The 21,784-nt window shown below is 40.7% G+C and overlaps 1 protein-coding gene across 1 annotated transcript in view; it reads left to right on the plus strand.

Annotated features, from left to right (window-relative positions):
- PIAS1 (protein inhibitor of activated STAT, 1) overlaps positions 1 to 21,784 on the plus strand; it is a 37,433-nt gene that overhangs the window by 10,570 nt on the left and 5,079 nt on the right. The window contains exons 2-8 of the mRNA XM_009995135.1: positions 7,732 to 7,816; positions 8,442 to 8,489; positions 9,929 to 10,019; positions 10,693 to 10,827; positions 13,919 to 14,024; positions 15,439 to 15,512; positions 20,684 to 20,844. Of these exons, the coding sequence (XP_009993437.1) occupies positions 7,732 to 7,816; positions 8,442 to 8,489; positions 9,929 to 10,019; positions 10,693 to 10,827; positions 13,919 to 14,024; positions 15,439 to 15,512; positions 20,684 to 20,844 (700 nt within the window). The remainder of the gene's footprint in view (positions 1 to 7,731; positions 7,817 to 8,441; positions 8,490 to 9,928; positions 10,020 to 10,692; positions 10,828 to 13,918; positions 14,025 to 15,438; positions 15,513 to 20,683; positions 20,845 to 21,784) is intronic.

The following is a 21,784-nucleotide window of genomic DNA, read 5'->3' on the forward strand; positions in this document are numbered from 1 at the left end:
CACACACATAGATATATTCAGGCAGTATTTCAAATAAGCTCCTTCACATCTTTTTACTCCCGGCCTTTCCCACCGCCAGTGCAGCTCTGCTTGTTCCTTCTGGGTATTAACTGTTAAAAGCTTAAGTCAAGCAGAATCTAAAAACGATGTCGAGTGATAAATGCAGCAGACTGACCGGAACCTGAGTTCAGTTTATCTGTTTTGGGCTAAAGAACATGGCATTGCCACTTGACAGTGATGCTGTGTATTTGTGTGTGTGGTGTGGTTGTGGAAGTGGGTGAAGAGCTGGTCACTGCCGTCAGGGAAAGACTGATTTGTGTGTGTACTAAAATGCTTCCCTTCAAGTAGTTTTGAAGTGTTTTGAAATGTTAAGGCTGCACAGTGTCCATTGTGATAAGTGATTGAATTGAAGTGAAAATGGCCAAGGTGTCAGAGTAAGTGAGTGACAAAACAGAAGCAGGAACCTGGGATTCCTCTCTGGGCAGCCAAGCTCCTGAAGCCCCTGTGGTGCTCCTGAAGCTCAGGGCTTGCTCAGGGCATATGGTGCTCCTGCTTGGCCCTTGCCCCTGCTCTCAAGTGTCCTGTGCTGGTTGGTGCCTGGAGTCCAGCTTTGGCCTGGTCTGACATGGCTCCAGCAAGAGGCTTTTCCTGCCTTTCAGGCGAGGGGGTGGCTTTCTGAGGAGGGGTCTGGCTGGGATTACTGTGGTCCTGCACACTATCAATATGTTTAATGGGCAGCAGGAAATGAGTTGTATAAAAGGTGCCGGTGCCTGGTGCCAGGAGCCTGGTGCTGAGAGATTGTGGTTAATGGAAAGGAAGTGTTTATGTATAAACACTTGTGTTACCCAGGAACTTCATAAATTGTGGTGGTTTCAAAAGGGCTAATGATGCATCCTGAAGAGATGTAGATCCCCCATCGAGGTGTGTCCTCTCCTTTTCTCTCTCCCATGTAACTGCTTGGTTTCTGTTCATGCACACACATTGCAATGCACAGGCATTTGATCCCACCTCCAAAAGCAGTTGTATAAATGAACCTCGCTCAGGATTGATAGAAAGCGTTTTGGACAAAACTACATTTTGAGGAGCTGTGTGTCTAGTATTGGGTTATGGATTTTCTGTCTTCTGCTGCAGCTGGACATAATTCAAAGCTTGTCTGAATTTTACCTTTTTAAAAGGTAAACGTTTTCTGTGCCTTAACTTAAATGCAGGAATTTTGGTCTAGCTTGGAGGCAGTGTATTAAATTTTCAGCAGTGAGATTTGAAAGAGGATTGAACATAAATGCCTTCTTTTTTTTAAAAGAAAAAGCAAAATGTCTGTGCTGCAACAAAATGAGGTATCTTACCTATCTGAGGAAGGCAAGCAAGAGTGATTTATGTGTTGGGTTGACAGCTTACACAATGTTTAGGTTTTTCTGGCTAATATTTTGACAAATTTAACTGATCAAAATTATGTACTGTATTATGTTAGTGAATAACCAATTAGACATCTCTTGTTTATCTTGCAGCATTTAGCAGTAATTTGCTGTAGTCCTGAAACTCTTGCTTAATGTAACTATTTTTACTTGTAGAAATAAACATATTATTGGAAATCCTTGGTAATAGGCTGGTTCAATGATACCTTTTCTCCTGGCCTGAACTTGGGTAATTACTGCCGTGTAAAGTGCAAGTTTAATTTTAGTCCAAGTATCTTTCTGTATTAGGAGGTAATATACTCCCTTCACTGTTTAATAAGCTGCACTTGGTGATGGTAGATGGCAAAGATGAACCTTAGTATGTCAACAGTATGACAGTCAGCTACAGTTGCATTAGGAAGCATCACCACCTCAATGATGTGATACCATAAGATTCATTAAAGATTTCAAGTTACCTGTTCCTGAATGGAAATTTAGAGACTGGCTTTTTCTCAAGACCGCAAGAGGTATTTTACTGCAGAAAGATTGTGTGGCTATTTTTAGCTGTGGGTGCTGGTGAGGTGGAACAGAATATTTTTAGAGCTGTAGAAAATGCAGCCACTCAAGCTGGGTTCTTTTTTTCACTCAAGTATGATAGGGTTTTTCCAAAATACAGAATAAAATTGGTAGGAGATTTAAAAAATGTATCATTAGTATTAGTTATAAAAGTAATACATTTGTTGTCTATATATATATACACACAGAGATAAAATTCTATATGAAAGTTCATGTGTTCTGGTCTTGTGAATGGTATTGTCATGTATTAAAATAGTTTTTGCTCAAATTTTGGAAACTCACTACTTGTGTGGAATGTTTAACAAACTCTACAAGCAGCAAGGCATAACTGGGTCACTCTCCCTAAATACATACCAATCCCATATGCTGTTTGGATCATTACTTGAATGAGGTAAGCATGAAATAATTCAGGAAACTCTGCTGATAGCGAATTGGTAAAAAATAAGAGCTTTGAATAAGTGACTCTGCTCTGCAATGTTTTTTTTTGCAGTGTTTAAGGCATCTTAGTGTGTTGTATTAATGTTGGGGACCTGCAGAGGCAATAGCCTCGAGCTTGTGCTGGTCCTTCTGAAGTGTCTGTGTGTGTTTACAAGGTGGATTTTGTTCATTGCCTCTCCTGGTTTTAAGCTGGGTGGATGAAGAAGTAGTAAATACAACCCCCTCTGCCCACGTCCCTTCAGCACCCTCTCAAAAATTGTGAGATTCCACTAAGGTGAAAAGTGGATTTTAAACGTCTTGTCTGAAACTGTTGTTGTTGACACCCATCTAATTACATAAGTCTGCTTGAAAAGCTTTTTATTATACTTTCAAAACTTGCCCTTTCAGATTTCTGAATTATTCAGGAAATTTTTTTAGCAGTAAGGTAAAGTGGTGCTTGTGATCCAGGGTTTGTTGGTTTTGTTTTTTTGTTCTTTTTAAATTTACTATGCCTTTTTTCTTTATATATATATATATGAAATCTGTTAGACATTTGTGCATTGTAGCTTCTTTCTGAGATTGCAAAGGAGACTTGGCCTAAAAACCACTCTTACCTAATCCTCCAAGCTCTGTACCATTCATAAAGTGCTAAAGAAAAGGTTATAAAATTTAATAATTCCTAGTTGTGAAAAAAAATCCCAAACTAAAACCCAACAAACATCACCAACGCCCCCCCCAAAACATTCCTGGCAACCTTCTTAAAAATGTTCATATTAACTCTGTTGTCCTGGCTAGGTTTCAACTTTATTAGATAATAAATTCTATTTTAGTCCTCTCAGTTTTCAACTAGAGTTCTATTTTTGCCTTTCTTTTGTTAAATAATAATAGTTGTTTGCAGGACGCGATTGCATGTTTCTAGGCATCAAAAAGATTTTCTTGTACAAAACTATATATTTGCATATTTTTGGTTTTAATCATATTCCAGGACTTTAAAAGTAAATGATGTGATTGACTTGCCAGGATCTGTTTGGTGTTCCCAAACACAGCAGACATGCCAGATGAATTCATAGAAATCTGTTGGCTTTTCCACTCTCTTAAATTCCAAATTTCCAGAGGTCTTTCTTGAGAAGTGAGAAGTCCTTAGAAATAGAGGAGTTTGTATAGTCACAGATAAACTCGAAAGCTTAGTATTTAATGGTAAAGCTGCTAAATTAGCTCTGTTGGGTAAGTTTTATTGAAATTGTCATGCATTGTTTGTAGGGGAAGTAGATGTCGAAGTCATAGATATGGATAGAAAAAGATGGTATGAAAAAATGTGGGATGAGATTGGAGAAAACTACAAAGAAAAAAACCTGTTCTATCTCTAGATGGAACTTCCAGAGGATGCTTTTGGCTCTGTTTGCTGCATGTTCCCTCCTCCTAGACAAACCCTGAGGTGTGACCAGGCTCCTCTTCCCTCACCTACCCTTTCTGTGTCCCTGTCCCTGAGAACAAGCCCCCTCACAGCTTTGAGGGGAACATCAGGCAGCAAAATAGACAAACAGTTGGTTGTCAGATTTGGGAAATGGAGTCTTGCTGAAGCTGTTGACCTTTCCTTGCCATAAGCAGCTGTCCTGTGCTGAGTTACTGTGCCGTGGCTTGCAGCTGGAAGGGGAGCTTTGCAGCCCGGCTGTGGGGGGCCCTGTGCCCCACAGTGCTGGTGGTGGCAGGTTGTCCTGGTGGGAAAACCGAACTGGTGCTTGTAGCCACCACAGCCCTTACCTGTGCTTTCCCATGCAGTAGCCTGGTGTTTTCACTGCTGTTCCTGGCCTTGTTTACAAGTTGTTTTGTGCCCATGTGAAACTGATTTTGTTTGTTCTTGGAGTAGTTTGTTCTTGCCATTTCTTAATATCGTGCTGAACGTAAAGATCCAAAACCTGGCTTTATAATGTGCTGAAATGTGCTTGTACCTAAAGGTTAAACTTGCTAAGGTTAAACTAGCACATACCAATTTCCCAATTTGGTGTTTAAATTTGCTCTTTTTTCTGGTTGGTAGTTAGACAACCACGGGGCAGAGCTGTGTCCTAATGCTAGTTGAAGAGCCTGACCACAGCTCACTCTTAGTTTATATGTTGCTTCTCGTCTGCCTTCCTCTGTCTGTACTGCTCCAGCCGTCAAGAGTTTGGAAATCTTTTGATTGGCTTTTGCACCATCTTTGCCTAATTAACAAGTTGTTTCTTCCTTCTCTGCAATTTGGCCTTGCTCCCACGATGATCACAATGATCAGCTGCACACAAAGCAAGATGCTGGAAATGTGGCACGTATGTTAGGGCTGGTTTACAGCTAGGAAAGATCAAGCAGGATGTGATGAAGTACATCTCTGATCACTGGGGACCCTTGATCAGTCAGCTTGTAGACTTCTGCTTACAGTTACTAAGATGAGTGCAGATGAAGCTAATAGCCAGCATCATAAGAAATGTTGGAGGCCTTTTTGTTCGTAGTCTCAACTGACAGTATTAAAACCAGCCAGGCTCCCCTCAGCCCCAGAGCCTTCCTCCTTGCCTGTCACTTTAGGTGAGTTCTGGTTAAGAGTAAATTCATGATCTGTCACGTACACAGCACAGTTGTTTGTGATGATCAGTTTTCTGTGGCATTTTAACAGGAGTTTGAAGTGGCTGTTTCTGTTGCAGAATGTTGCATTCAAACAGAGGCTATTTGCTCTCTTGTAAACGTGCTGTAACTGGACCTCGTGGAGCAAACTGGAGTTTCGAACGGTTCCAGGTCAGCTCTGAAGAAAGTACTCTTTAATGTTTTGACATTTTAATGTATAATGCTTTAGTTTGGCCACTGGGCATGATGAAACTGGATAGAGAAGTTAGAAACCGACTTTTCAAGATCACATACCACTGTTTAGCAAAAGCAAGTCTTGCATTAACACCAATCAATAATGAACAGAGGAGAAGGATTGGAATTTGGGACCTTTGCTGTTTTGCTCTTCTCTGCTTCCTAATGCCTGCAAAAGTCAGTGTTACCTGCTTGATTCTTACCTTTAAATTGGTGATGGGGCAAAAGCAAAAGAAGCAAAAAGACAAGCAGCTGAAAGGGAAGAAGATTGCTTAGGAAATTTGGGGTTAGAGTTTTTCTTTTGATGATTACTGTTTAACTTCTTTGGATAATGAAGTTTTAAATGAAAGTAGCCCTAGTTAAATTTTCAGCAGCCTTGCTCTTTAATTAAAGGTGTTGGAGTTCACAACAAATGTTTGCAAAGACCTTTCAGAACTTCTCTGGTACAGCCAGAACTGACAATTTCTAGGGAAAAGCCAATAATACATAGGAGGAAAAGAAAAACAACAGATGAAGACCACTGATAACCATGTAAAAATATGAAATAATAACTTGAATTCTTTCAGTTCTCTGATCTGCAGTGCATTATTTAACTTTGCTAATTCATCTTTTGTTGATTACAGTGTGTAATTCTGATCTTTCCATTTATAACTAAAAATAGGTATAAAATTGTATTGAAGACTAAATATTGTAACAAATTTTCATTGTTAATTGTATACATTGTGTTTATATTTCCTGCAAATCCTTACACTGTGATAACATGGGTGGCTGTCATCTTAAGCCCTGCATGTTTCTCATTTGAAGAAACGCAGTTGAAAAGGTATTAAAATAAAAATAGATGTTGGATACTGTAGTCATGAGAGTCTTAACTAAATATTGACTTGAGGCTGCATGCTACACCCTAGTCCAGATGGTGCTTTTGGACATTGCAGGAGAAATTATTGTTGGGGAAAAAAAAAAAAGGAAATCTGTGCATATTAAAATAGAAGAAATTCTTTCTATAACTTAATGCTTTAAAAATGTTTTACCATTGCAGGGATTTTCACTCAAGTTGCTGTTTGATAGTTCTTACCTTTTCTTGCCCATCAGACTTTAGAGCAACTGATAACGACCTGCGTGTGGTTGTTGCACATAATGTAATAACATGTAGAGATCTTACAGCACTGTCATATAGGAGAGAGAGAAATGTAATGTGGTGAAATTGCTGCTGTTAATAATTATACTAAATCAATGTCTATTCTATTGTTGGTTCCAACCTACCACATGCTGTTTTTAACAAAATATCTGAAGTATCACCCTGAAGTGTTCACTCATCTGTCACTCAGGGATGAGTCAAGAAGTATATTACAGGGAAATAAAAATTGACAAATTTATCGAGTGTTTAATACACAATATAGTTATTCATAACCCTATACAATTAAGAATAATGAAATGAATGGCAAGCCTCTTACAACTTTCACTTCGGTACACACATTGATGAGCACATTGAACAGTTCTCTGGGGAGATGCTGCTCTCTTTTAATTTAATTTTACTTTTGAAAAAAGCCATTTTCATTGCTGCTGTGTGTGGTTCTGTACTGCAAGGGTGCCTGCAGCCCTGCTGAAGGGCTGGGTTTTAGATACGAGCACTGTTTTGGAGACGTTTAACATTTCTCTCATTTTTCAGCAGGTGCATGAATTCTTCAGTACTGTTTGCTTTGGTCTGGAGCACTATGGCACAAAGCTGAAGGACTTGAAAACTTTATTTCATGCTTGCATATCTCCTGAGTTGTTTGCTTATTATGTATTTAACTCATTTAACTCGTGGAATCACAGAAGTGTCAGTTGGAAGGGACCTTTAAAGATCACCAGTCCAACCACCCTGCTCAAGCAGGATCCTATGGAGCACATTCCACGAGATGCATCCAGGGGGGTCTTGGATATCTCCAGAGAAGGGGACTTCACAACCCCCCCCTGGGCAGCCTGTCCCAGGCTCTGTCATCCTCACCATAAAGAAGCTTTTACTCATATTTTAAATGGAACTTCCCATGTTTCAGCTTGTGTCTGTTGAGCTTGTGCTCCATGAGATATCTTACTGAAATGTGAGAAGCTGCATGTGTTGCATTTCTCAGTCACTCTGCTTTTACAGGCTAATCTGTGATCTTGAGTGTTAAAGGAAACAGAAAAGTGATTCATGAGAATTCCTAAGAATTTTCTATATTTAATATCAAAGAACATTTAGTGTCAAGTTACCATCACTGATAGAAAGTCTTAAGCTGATTTATCTCAGCTTTGCCGTTATCTGTATCACTTTTGTAATGTATACTTTATGTGCATATAAAGCTTGTTTATTTTATTTTTATTTACAGGACACTTTAAATGGCAACCTTCTTGTTGGCTCTAAAATTGTTTACAGAGACAGATGCGTGTAGTACTGTTAGGCTTGCCTTAAAAACATACCTGTGTATCTTTAATGAAAGGAGATGGCTCTGTTGTGACTCTCTATTTGCTGGTTTTGATGTGATGATCTCTTGTTCTCTTCCAGCCTCAGATAACAGTCAGCGATTTCGAGAAACCTGCTTTGCATTTGCACTGACACCACAGCAAGTGCAGCAGATCAGCAGTTCAATGTGAGTGGGCATCATCAGCCATACAGTATTTAAATAGAAATACATTTAAAAAAGAGTTAGCTTACCATATCTTTCATTTTGAAATGTGATATTGAAGACAATTTTCTGTGTGGTGCCTCAGAGAATAGTCCTCTGGGGAATCCTTTTCTGCTTTGTAAGTAAGCTGGTGGAAAGGAAAAGGGTGAGGAGGAGAGAGTGAAATACCACTGCTGTCAGTCAGTATTGGGTAGATTTCTCAGTGTGTAAATACGTAACTGTCCTTCCTGCAGCTCTTTCTCTCCCTCAGTCAGATCCTTTGTCAAGTTCTGTGTTATTCACTATATAAAGATGGTACTTCATGATAACCCATCAAAAGTTCCTTTGTAGTATACAAAAAAACCCAAATGGAAATGGCAGATGGCAGATGAGAATATAATTGATTTATTTACCTTGAAGATGTAATGTAATTGACTTATTTACCTTTAGAAAGAGTAGGAGTACCTTTTATTGTGTCTTGAGTGGTGGTTTGACTGACCAGAGGGAGGAAGGTGTGGTTTACATACATTGAACTTAGAGCAAACTGAGAAGATATTGATGGATGTCTTGTGTAAACAACATGTTTTAACCTGTGTTCTGTTGTTTCTAGGGATATTTCTGGGACCAAATGTGACTTCACAGTACAGGTCCAGCTAAGGTATGTACTTGTATTGCCTGTTCTTGATGCTGCTGTTTTAAAAAATCTATCAGATATATGCTTCCCAGAGGTCAGGATGGAGAAGAGTCTCATCCTGTTGTTTTCTTGAGAAGAGCTTGCTGTTGGCTGCTTTGAATGTCACTGTCATATGCAGCTTTCCTGAAGTTACAGGTGGCCTCATACCTGGTGTGTCAGAGTACGGCCTGTACTGAGCTATAGCCAGCTGATTGGCTTCAGTTCATTAGTTCAGACTGTGCCTGTGCTCCTTTCTTTAACTCCGTGTCTGTCAGTTTCCAGGTGCCTCAGCCTCATCCAAGTTGTTTTTTTCCTAGCAGAGATGTCAAACAGTATTTCCTGGGGATGGTGACCGCAGGTCTACTTTTCTTTAGACAATGGCAGGCAAGACCTTGGGCGTCACCAGATTGGGTCCTAACTTGTTGGTTATTTTAGAGGTTTTGACAAATCCCTTGTAAGTTGATCAGATCCTATGTACCCCTGTAATTCCATGACAGGGTGTGTGCAGAGCTGACTTCAGAGCCTGCTCCTGTCAAAAGGCTGTCTGGCCTTCCATCCCATGGCCATTTCTGCATGGAGATCTGTTAACTCACCAGACAGAGATCAGTTGTTTTTGGGTCTTGCTTGTTAGGATGCCTTCTGCTGACCAGCAAGTCAGGTTGGCTTGGTGTGGGGTCAGATGGACCAGGAAGGCATGAGGGGAAACGGGGACATTAGGTGACTCCCCCTTTCTGAGAGTAGCAGTCTGGTTGCCTCATACTTTGAGGAGCTCTGCCCTGATGGTTTGGTACATTTGGGTGGATGGGGCAGGTCCCCTGTAAGAAAGCCAATGGAGTTGAGAGGCTCTTTTTGCTCCTTTGAATGCCTTTTGTCCATGGTCTTGGCCTCCACATGTTTCATAGGACAAGGAAGGGTGTGTCGTCTTTTGGTTCCAGCAGCAAATAAGCCTATCTGAACTTAAGTAAATAAATAAAACTGTCTGAACTCAAGTAAAAGGCTTGACAAGGGCATGAGGATAGTGTTTGATGCTGCAGCTAAACAGCTGGCTGGTTTATTGAAGTTGGAAGAGACACGGTTGAAGAGACTGTATGTTTTGTTCTTTGTGAAACCCTGATCTTGTATCAAGAGGTCAGGCTGGAGAAGTGGTAGGAAAGAAATCTGGATTATCTATCTTGTATAACAGGAACCTGCATATCTGAATGAGTCTGAGTCAGTCTAAGGAATTCAAGAAATCTGAGGAGGAGCATACAGCCATCTTGATCCAAACGTGTAATTTTGTGGGGCTTTCCTGCTTAATGATCTCCACAGCTAATAGGAGGACTGTGTTTAGTGACATTTGTCATGCTTTCATAACTCAGTGGGGAAAAAAAATAAATCCTTTTTGGATTTAGAAGTGAAAGATGATGGAAGTTCTTTGCTTTTAGGTTTTGTTTATCAGAAACCAGTTGTCCACAAGAAGATCACTTCCCACCCAATCTGTGTGTGAAAGTAAACGGGAAACCCTGCAGCCTTCCAGTAAGTAAGATATTATTTTGATATACAAAGTTGGATAGCATTGTTAGGAACTGTCTGTCAGAAATTAGCCTGAGGATGTATCCTAATCTTTGTTTTCTGATTTTGGAGCATTTGAATGAAGATAAATGGATGAATGAAAGATATAGTTAAGTAAATTGTTCCTCATCAGACCAGCCAGTAGATCCAGCAGATTAATTAAAAAAAAACCAACAACGAACAAACATTGACAGTAAATGTTTCATGTTTGACAAACATCCAATGAGTCTGATTGAAATTGGACTCTGTTTTGGAGGCTGGCTGTACAAGGAATAGACCATCACTGACCAATAGGACTGAAGAACCACCAACTTGTACTGGGGCAGCACATGGGATTAGGCTGGGCAGAGTGAACTGAGCAAGGAGACATGGCAAAGGTGCCTTTTAGTATTACATGAGCAGGTTTAGGGTTTGGAAAGTGCAAGGCTACATGTAAGGAGAAGGGGCTTGTACATCACCTGATATTTTATTGTCTATTGTATCTATCTATAGGTCTTTAAATTCTAGAGGGAGTCTGGTTCAGGTGAGACACAGCTGTTACTGAGGCAGGGTTGTGGTGAGAGGGGAAGAAGGCAAAAGCAGTATTTATAGGGTTTTTTTTTTTATTGCTGAGGAACAAAAATACTCTGATTTCTAGGGCTATCTTCCACCAACCAAAAATGGTGTTGAACCAAAGCGACCGAGCCGACCAATCAACATTACCTCACTCGTCAGGTTGTCTACGACGGTACCAAACACAATCGTTGTCTCATGGACTGCAGAAATTGGAAGAGTAAGTAACTCTGGCACATAATGCTGTCTAAAAGCTTATTAGTTTCTGCTTTGGCATCTGTTTGAAAGATTTGAAAGATAAGCAAGTTTAATTGTGCAGAAAATCCTTGATGGTTTAGCAGTAGGCTGTTCCTCCTTTTCATTGGATTACTTTGTGCTAGGCAGGTAGGACATGCTCCCTGAGATCAATAGCCCTCTCATTTTTGTGCTGTGATCTCTCCCTCTTCAGCCTCCACCCACCTGTCTTTGTGACTCTTTGAGGGCCCAGATAATACAGTCAGGACCTCCTGTAAAGCTTTTATTTGTTTCAGTATCCAGCTTCAGGCTCTTCCTGATTTTAGAGACTTGACGAACCTTATCTTGGCTTCAGATGGCAACCAGCATGTGACATTCAGTACAGAGTGGTCTTTTATAGCTGGGCAAATCTGGACACAAAGCACAGCAACTCAGCAGTGCCCAGGATGTTCATTTTGCCTTTTTGACATTTCTCACAACTACTGTCTTTATCCTGCCTATTCTAAAAGTCATGTGTTTATAACTTTTTTGTGTCTGTGGGGAGACTGACAATTGGTATTATAAAATTGCTGATGTTCCACTGGACTAATTAAAACTGGAACATGCTGCAAAATGTTACTTCAATAAATTAGTCCACAAATTAGTGCCCTGCTTTCACTGATGGCAAAACACCTGCTAGATGTGCATCACAGAGTCAACATGTACTTCAAAAACAGTGGCTTTGCCATTGCAACCATCCTGTTTTTAGAAGTCCTGAGAACTGGCCTGAGATTGAAACCTTGTCAATGTACAAAGCTCAGGATTCCTGACCCAGTGGGAAAAAATGCTTACAGCCCAGTCATGCACAATAGCCAGTTATAAAACATCATGATGGGATTTCATGATAGATTTCTTGTGGAGCGTAAAACAGTCTCCCTTCACATTATGAAATAAATGATGGCTTACATGATTATTCTTTTTTTTTAAAAAAAAGCCAACACCTTTTATCTAATGAGAACTGCAGGTATCAGATACAAGCACTTAAAAATGAACCTGTTCTGGTTTATGTTGCAGAAGTGCCTGCGTGCAATTGATGAATCCTGGTGATTACCCTGAATACAGGGCTGGTCTTTTGCTGTAGAATGCCAGGGAGGATTTGGGGAACAGAAGTGTCACAGGTCTGAGTGGCCTCTAAGCTAGTCTCTTGAGGAATACTTTCTCAGGCTTCATAGATATTTTGGTTTTAAGAACTTACTTGCAGTGCTTACAATGCAAAACTGAAGAGAGTGGTAAATTCTTAAATGTATTTTGTGAGAATTAGGTGCTGGTCAGAACTGGCCACTCATGAGGTGTCACGCTGCTTCATGTGACAGTTTGAGACCGTGGCAGTTTAATGTGAGGAATTATTTTATATTTGGATGTGCCTGTGTAGTAGAGAACTTGGAATCCCTTCCTCCCTGTCCCTTGAGTCAGTTGCATGTCTCAACTGGTGTACTCTACCTTTCCTGAAGTCATAATTGTGATTTTTACACAATCTGTTTCAAGAGCCTTCTGTACAAGATGCCTTGGGCAAGTTCCTAGCTTTGTAGATTCAAGCTGTCGGTAAATAATTTCACTATGTTAATTACCATTTTTCTAACTTCTGTACTAATTGAGGCATTAAACAAACAAGTTAAAGCAGTAGTGGTTTTTAACGATGTGAGAAGCATTCATTGTAGGAATGAAATATTTAAAATGTGGTGTTTCTGATGCTGTTTCAATTTGTGTAATTTTATGGTAAGATATATTACTGAAATCCCATCTTTGGAATCTGGTGGCATCCTGAATAATGGTAGATGTCACAACTGGATGGATTTTTGTTTTCTTAGTGGAAGCAGACGTGGCAGTTGCTGGGGGAACTTCCATTTTCCAATTTAAAGTTTGTGAGTGTGGCTGCAGGTTTAGTGGATGCTGATATAAAAAAATAATTGATGTACCCTAAAGTGAGAGCAAACATTTTTTTGTTTCCTTTCCGTTTTGGGGGTGTGGGGAAGAAAGGGCTGGTGCTGATGAATGCATGGTACAATATCCCGTTTTCAGAAAGACAGTTATTGCCTGCTGTTGTGTGGAGCTTACAAGAAAAATGAGAGCTTCAGAACCTGGCTGTGGTTTGCAATCCGTGAGCGATGCCGGGAAGAGCACTCTGCTGCTCCTGCTGCTCCCTGGGGGGAAGGCTTTACCCCTCTTAGAGGGAGCTGGCCTGGGGGGGTTCAGGCTGCAGCTTGGATGCCACATGATCTTCTGTGGTGGCAGAAAGGAGCAGCCACGGCTTCTTGCTGACACTGCGAAGGGGCGTTTGCAGGGTCTGGTCTGTGGAGACTGCTGGGGGGAAGTGACCTAACCTCTTCCAGAGGGAAGGTCGGACAGTTGGGAGTGCTGACTTCTTGCCTGCTCCAGCTAGATTGACTAGAGCACATCTTGGCCCCACTGAACTCTTGAACTCTCTTTGCAGGGAAGCTAGCAGTTCACGGACAGTAAGTGCAGGGAGAGAAGAAAGTGGTGCCTGTGCTTCCAGACCCAGCAGGACATACTGCAGATGATGCATCTTTTTATGTATTGTTTTTGGAGAGGCATCACTGCTCATTTTCCTATTTTGAAAATAAAATAAGCTTTTATTAAAAAACAAAACAAAACCTGCTCATATTTGACCTGACAGCTTCCCTTACACGTATTGAGACAACTGCAGTGCCTAATATTCTTGGTGCAAAATTACCCTTCTTAAGTGGGCTGTAGACTGTGTCCTAAGTTAGATGTAAAACTTCCAGAAGTGTCCTAAGTGCTGTTCTAACAGCTTGGTTTGTAGCTAAATCTGATCTCAGTGAAGCATGAAGTCACTTTTGTTGCCCCACAGCCTCCAGCCCCATGAGCCTTCTGAAGCACGATGGCTTTTCTCTAGGCTGAAAACTTTACCATCTACAGTCTTATAACTGCTTTACAAACACAGTGCCCCATCGTCATGTAACAAATTGTGTAAGCTTTGTGTAAAAAAAACCCAACAACAACCAAGCTGTCTTTTGATGAAACCAGTTTTTACTTTGATCTTTTGTTCTGTTTTCCAGAACTATTCCATGGCAGTCTATCTGGTAAAGCAGCTGTCCTCTACCGTGCTACTGCAGAGGCTGCGAGCGAAAGGAATACGGAACCCTGATCATTCTAGAGCACTAAGTATGGCTGCTGTACTGCTTGTTTAAAAAGGCAAAATAGCTCTTCTAAAAGGAGATTTGAAATAGGACTGTGCTAACTGTGGTTTGGACTTCCTACAATTCTCTGGGTTTTGAGAATCTGATAGTGGTGTTCTTTGTATTCAGTTCCAATTCAAAGACTCAGAGGCCTTTGTTTGTACTAGGAGCCAGTCCAGGAACCCTGTTGACACTGTGAAGGGAAAAATGCAAGAGAATCTCTTTCAGTTCAGCCATACTGGCTTTGTTTCTTCAGAACAGAACAACTGTATTTATATAGTTAACTGGTAATTCAGTACCTCAAGCAAACCAAACTAAATGTCTGGTGCTGAACCTTGATCCTGACATGCTGTAGGAAAGTCTCCATCAACACAGTTTTTGTTCCTTTGGCACAGTACCGTGGAGTGAGCTCCTGGAGAGAGTGTCTAGCACAACTCTCCTCCCACCCCCCTTCCAGATTTGAGTGTGAGGTTTGCTGCCTTACTCTCTTGTCCAACAAGTACGTGTTGGTGTAAGTTTGCTGGTGTTTTTATTATACAAAAACTGCTGTGTGCTTTCTTTTCTGGGAGAGAGTGAAAATACCAGCACCAATTTCTTCTCCGACAGGGAAGAAAAGAGTCCAGCAGTAAATGCTGTAAGGGCAGTGGTACATAGTGCTGGGCATTAACTTGTGCTAGTGCAGTGTGATGATTTACATGCACACAGATCTAGAGAGTTCTCAGGTGGCCATTGCTCTGTGTCTGCAAGATGAGAATGTGGAGGTAGGTCTGATTCACAGAGCAGGAAGAACATGGAACTGACTTGTTCATTTTACCACTGACTGCTTATAAAAACAGAGGATGGGTAGAGCTGAAAGGCTTCTGTAGTGCTGCTATTTCACTGCAGTAAATTTAAACTAACCTTGTCAGGTTACATCTGATTTCCTATTTCTCAATTAGCTTTTCAATTTTAAATCACTGTATTGCCTGATGAGTGTTTTGGAGGTTTACAGTGGTGCTTGTCCATGTGAGTGTTACTAACACATTTTTGTAATGTGTTTGAAGTTAACAGTCAAGTCAGTGTGGCTCATCTTGTAGATTTAAAATAACTGTCAAGTACAAAGTTGCATATATGTGAAGAGAGACATCTCTCTATAAATACATTTTCTAGGAATCTTGGATTAAGCTGAGCTTTTTCTTCTTTTCACTTTCTTAAATCTTGTAGATTATGATCTTGCTAAAGACTGCTTAGATTGCATGTTTATTGTCTGAGTCTGGAACAATAGTCACTGCTGCTTGCTTCCAGTAGATTTGGGAAGCTGAAAGTTTAGCACACAGTTTCAGATGTGTTTTATTTCTCTGTCATCCAATCTGTGCTTTAAATCAACTGTAAAATAAACCTTCTCTTCTTTCAAATAACAGTTAAAGAGAAGCTGACTGCTGACCCAGACAGTGAAATAGCAACAACAAGCTTAAGAGTCTCTCTTCTTTGTCCGGTAAGTTGTTTGGTTTTTTATTTTTTTCTCTCCAAACTGAATCTGATAAAAATGTGGTTGTTCTCTGACGTGGATTGGTAGAGATTGCTTGTGTTTACCTGTGTGTTGACTTTGTGGAGATGGGATCCAGTGCTTCAGTTACCTGTCACTCTGCCTAAGCATGTGATATACCCCTAAAATAATGAGTATCCCATTAACTTGAAAACACTACTGAAAATTCTGTGTAAGCAAACATTTAAATCTGCCAGTGCATCATCTGAGTGTGTGGTTTGGGTCCCTGATTATAAGAAAACCTCTCTCAGTGCTAAGGTTGTGAACCTGGCTGTCAAAAAGAGCTCCTCAACTAGTGTCTGCAGTGGCTTTTAACTGAGGTTGATTACATGCATGTATACACTTTGAGTAGTTAATAATCTTAGATTAAAAGTGAAGCAGTGTCCTAGAGATTGTTATTTAAACAAAAATTGTTTCAAATTTGAAGTGGGAGAATACTTATCTGATGAATGTGGAAGCAGAAGAGCCGTGCTGTGTCTTGACCTACTAACTGGTTTTTAACCAAACAGGAGCAGAGAGAAGCTGTAGCTTATACCTGGGTTTATGTTACCATGGGTAAACTGCACAGTATTAACATTATGTGCACTTTTAAAAATCTTAGGGGCTTAGGGCTCTTGTTTCAAGTGCTGTGCTCCTTCAGAATACAATTACAAATACAGTATTGATTGACACAGTATCTTTATTGCAGTGTAACTTGTTAACCTTTTATCAAGATGAAGGATACATCTGTTTCCTGGTTTGGCTCAACCTGCTCAAGCTTGACACGAGATTTTCAGTTTTGAAATCTAAAAAGAAAACTGACTTTATTCTTGCAAAATCCAAGCTTACTTCTCAAGTTATTAAGTGTGTTCTTAAACTCTATAATTTAAGCTTTTAGATAAGCTTTACTTTGTAAAAAGCACAATTGACATTGTGGTTAGTTTTTGTATCTGTATTAGGTTATTGTAACACTTTACGTGTGCTTTCATTATCTTCAATCTTAAAGCTTTCTCCCTCTCAACATCTATGCTAACTAAATAATAACACATTTATAAGGAAGATAAACACATCTGTAAAAAAGATACAGGGTTTGCATTTGTGAAACAAAATCCTGATCTGTAGACTGCAAACCTCATAACCTATAGTCTCACAAACTTAGGAACTTGTGTGTCACACTGAAACTGCTGCAGATTTGGGATGCTGAAGTATTTTGGGTTCACACCTGGCAGCTTGTTTTGCTGAGTTGTTCTAGTTGAATGTTTGTTGTGCTGCTGGTACTTTGTTATTCTAGAAAGCACAATGATAGTCCTGATGGGTTGTCATTCTTAAGGCAGGATATTCTTGCCACTTGCAATTTGCTTCCAGGACAGACAAAAATAGTTATCGGCAGGAATTAAAGGGCTGTGAGAGTTTAGGAGTGCCTTTGTATTAATTCAGTATCTTAGATTAATCTTAAGGCATCTTCTAGAATTACAGATTTTTGCTTCAGTTGTACTTGCTTCTATGGATTGTTCCATGAGAATTTTCTGACACGTTTCTGTTTGTCCTGATTGTCTCTGTTATGATGAAACTTACAAGCAGTGCTTGTAGGTGCATTTCTTTTCTTGATGACTGCAATTCAGATGAGTTAGTACTAGACCAGAAATATCACCTACAATGTTGCTTTTAGGACTGCAAATTTGACCTAGAGAGGTCAAATTCTATTTTGTTTTCTCAGAGTTCTGCCAAAAACAAAACAGCAATCAGACATGAGGATGTAGCTCTTCAGAAGTCCAACCCTTGCCAGTATTTCCTCTTTAAAATCTACTGCTTTTCAGATAAACATAGAATACAAAGTCTATATTACATTATTTTGAGCCTGTTTGTGTCTCTTTAATAATGGCTACAAAACATACACACTTGACTTTTTTCCCCAGAATGCTCCTCATTCAGTGCTGTTTGATGTCACTGTCACTCTTGCAATCATCCATCATTGCAAAGGCTCCTTGGGACAAAGACTGCACCTTTCATCCTGTTTTATAAATAGAAAGGTTATTAGCATGATGTAGTTTTATGATAGCCTATATCTTTTCACTTGCTCATTTGGAAGCATTTGGCTCAGGGAGAATTTCTTTGTAAATATGTTGTGCTTACCTTCTACTGCCTGGTGGACAAAGTAAGCTTTGAAAGTACACATGGAAAATGCTGCTTTGGCCTCCAGCAGCAGAACCAAAAATGAAGGAATGATGCATCTCCAGTCTGTTAGTGTGGGGTGTTGTTCTCCCATCTCATTGGTCAGGGGTGTGATTCTTCAGCAAGATAAAAGGAATTGCAGACCTGGATGGGGGTGGCAGGTTTAGAACCTCTGTTCTGCCTTCAGAAAGAGTGCAGAGCGAGGCAGCCTCCTTTGAATTTGTTTTGGATTGCTGCTGAGCTTTTTTTAGCACAGAGGCCTGCTCTCCCTCTGAGCCCCTGGAGCACAGAGGAGAAGCTGCCCTTAGCTGTTGGCTGCACCTCTCCAAGATCCAGCTGGTGAGTGGGCTGGGCTGGGGCTGTTTCAGGAAGACACTTGAACTCATGTTCTTTTTTTTTTCCACTTGGAATACAAATAAATAAATCCACAGCCTCTGCAGCAGGGCCAAATATTTGAACAAAAAGTCCAAATCTAGCATGTTACTGTAGGTTTTGCAGCTTTGTTTACAGGTCCTTAACTCCTGTTTTGGGTGCATTTTTAAGCACGGGAAGATGGCAATGTTTGTGTGCTTGAGGGAGAAATTAATGCAGTGTTGCTTTGCCTGCCGACAGGAATCAAAACAGTAACAGTGTTGGGAAACACAGGTTTTCAAAAGTTGGGATGCATCCCTTCTTTTCTGACCCTTTCTTTTGTCAGTTCTGACACAGCTTGGCCAGGATGGCAGAGCTGATGCAGGGGGTTCAGTGCCAAGAGCGGGAGAGGAGACATCGACTCGTTAACACTGAGCGCGCCGGTTGGGTCTGTGTGCGTGTGGCTCCAGTTCAGCCTGCCTGCTGCTCAGAAACTACAGCCACCCGTTTTATATCAAAAGCTGGTGAAAATCATTCTGCTTTAAATCTGCTTTTTTCCTCAGGACACGGGTATTTATGGTCTCCCTGCAGCACGTGTGTTTGACCTGCCCTTTTTAAATTTTGCGTCACATAGAAGCATCCAGGTTTTGTCTGCGGTGCCACACTCTTGATCCTGGCTAGGCTGGGAGACTCTTATTGTGCCCAAAAGACAAATGAGCCATTGACCTACCATCTGGGAGATAAGAATTCATAACAGACATGGATCAGGGGGCCTTGCTTTGTTGGGGGTTGATGATGTGATAGAAATAATGTGCTTGGTCATGGATTTGGGGGGAGGGGGTGCCAAACACATGGCACATGCAGCACCTCCTGCTGCCTGAGCTCTCCTCCACCATCACTGCAGCCTCCCCAGGGAGTTCTCTGCTCCCCTCCCATCTGGTGGGGAGTTTTGTGACAGTGACTGAGAGCCAGAGGGAAGAAAAATAAACAAAATCCTGCAGTTTAGCTGAATTTGCTGGGAATGGGATGGAGGGATTTCTGCTTATGGGGGATGCAAAAAACAAACAAACAAAAATAGCATCATGGAGGAAGTAGTGGACTGTGAGTAGAGCCTTTGTTCTTGATATTGTTTTTAGTTTTCTGATGTTCTGAGATTGAGTGCCATCCTGTGGCACCCATCTTACATTGCTCAGACCATGATGCTTGCTTGAGCTGTGCTAAAAACAGTTCCTGCTCCTGTCCGTGGCTGGAACTGGCTGATGGTTTGCAGATGAAGTTATTCTGTTTGTTTTAGTCAAATATATGGAACTCCAAAATAATTCTGTACAAATAGATCTTAAAAAACAATAAAGCAATTATTTATTAATGTGGAAAAAGTCTTGTTTAGATGCTCCTGCTTTCTTAACTTTAGTGTGGTCAGTTAAAACCCCTCCAAAGATGCAGTGTGATCACTTTGCCAAATACAACTGCTTGGGGTTTTTTGGGGGAGAACATTTTTTTTTAATGTCAGTTTAATATAAAATACCTTTCACTGTGTAATCAATTTTGCATTCAGTGTAATTATATGTTGATGTTTTATGGTCTGGGTCAATGTTGTTCTACCTATCCAACTCAGGATACCCCTGTTCCACAATTTAACCTGAACCTTCTGTGTGTAGCACTTCTGCTGTATCTGCTCAGTTTGAGCACTCAGCTCTGCTTTCCTTTGGTTTTAAACTTGTGACAGCTTTGTACTGGCCTGCAAAAATACCTTGCAGTCCTGACCTTTCTACAGACTTGAAGGAAAGAATGGTCCCCATCTGAAAGTATATGTTGGAGCTCGTTTTCTCTTGTCTCATCTTCTGTTACCATCTGCAGGCCTTTGGCAGTGTTGGAAGAGGATGATGGTGTTACAGGAGTAGGCAGCTATGTGCATTTTACACAAGACAAAAGCAGTGATGTTTCAGGTTAGCTCACAACTGTGCACACAGCAGTGGTGTTTATCCCAGCAGGAGGGGTAGAAAATAGTTTCTTGATAGTTCAGATGTGTGACTTATTTTGTGAGTAGTCACTTTCTGACAGTTCTTTTGAGAAAGAAGTGAAAATGCTGGAGTTAGAGCAACACGTCAGGAAAGGAGCTGCAACACTGCAAATGCATTGCTATGTTCTTGCTTCTGGGGCTGTGAAGTGAAACAAGTGGTTCTGTTAGTGCCCTGATGACTGAAATATGAACAGCAGCTTCAGAGCACACACTGTGAGTGAATCAGAGAGGACTGACTCGTGTTCATCAGCTTTTAAAATGCTACTGAAGAAGATTGATTTTTGTGGTTCATCCGGGTGTTTTACAGGTGCCCAGTGGACTCTGGATTTTGTTGTGGGAATGTGGAAAGATGTAGTCTTCAGTTTCCCCAATCAAATGTAGTTAAAAATGTGGGGTTTAGTAACTTTTAGGTGAGAATCAAACCTACAGGAAGGAGAGAACGGTGTGTGTGGCACGTATTGTAATCAAAACTCAGATTTGTGAGTTTTTTCTGGAGTAAAACTCCACCTGTCTCTTTTCCAGCAGAAAAGCCCTCCTTGTTAATTTAATACCAAGGTGATGTGATCCTATGGTTTTTTTGTCTTGTTTTCTCTTCAAGCTTGGCAAAATGCGACTAACTATACCATGCAGGGCCCTGACCTGCTCACACCTGCAGTGTTTTGATGCTACTCTGTATATTCAAATGAATGAGAAGAAACCAACTTGGGTTTGCCCTGTCTGTGACAAGAAGGCTCCCTATGAACATCTCATTATTGATGGGTAGGTAAAACTTGAGACAAACTGAAGGAAGTACCTGGCACAGAATGCAGTGCTCTGGAATCTTGGTTGTATGACCTATTTTAAGTTATCATGTCACTTAATTTTGTTGTGTTGATGAAGAACCACTAAACAGGTGCCTCTTTGTTCAGTGTTCTGGGAGAATTGTGGCATTACACTGTTAAAGTTAATAATAATGATAGGTATTGCTTCTAATCCCAGAATTTTTTACCTGTCCTGCCAAAAACAATTGTGTTGCTACTATTCCATAGTGCTGGATCTCTTGATGAAACGAACACGTGCTGTATTTATATTTTTATGGACCAACTACACAAATCTGGCATCATTGGTAGCTGATGTTCATGTTAGATGAAATAAATACTTCCACCCCCCAAAGTGTGTACAATTCCATGTACAACTTCATGCTGGGGGAGTTGCTGTATCTAGAGAGTGAAATGGAGATTGATTCCCTGCCACTGCCTTCCTGCAAAACATAAAAACACCCCAAAAAGCTAGTGTGTGTCTCCATGAAGAAAAGCCTGGTGTGTGTCCCTGGGTGTGCATTTTAATTCCTTAGATAGGAACCTTCTTTCCCAAGTGTGACAAAGGAGGAGAACAAGCAGAGGTTCCTGCCAGAGGGGCATAAGATTGCTCAGGATCCCCTTACAAAAAGCTCTTGTGGAGACACTCGGGGCGTGTGCAGGCTGCTTTGGATTCATGCACCCCTGGCTTTGCAGGTCCTCTGCTTTGGATTGAAAACCTGTGGGGTTCCTTGTTCTAACTTTCAGCCTACAATAGTTAAGACTCAGAGTGGTAATAATTAAAACAACATGCTGTCTTTATTTCTTGTGTTGCCAGGTGCAGATGTTGGAGATGAGGTGATAGAATTATAGCATCCCAAAGAGAAGGTTATTTCTGAAAATTCTTTCACTCTGGGAAAGAG

This window comes from Chaetura pelagica, unplaced genomic scaffold, assembly GCF_000747805.2.
Source record: "Chaetura pelagica isolate M959 unplaced genomic scaffold, ChaPel_1.0 scaffold833, whole genome shotgun sequence".
Taxonomy (NCBI): domain Eukaryota; kingdom Metazoa; phylum Chordata; class Aves; order Apodiformes; family Apodidae; genus Chaetura; species Chaetura pelagica.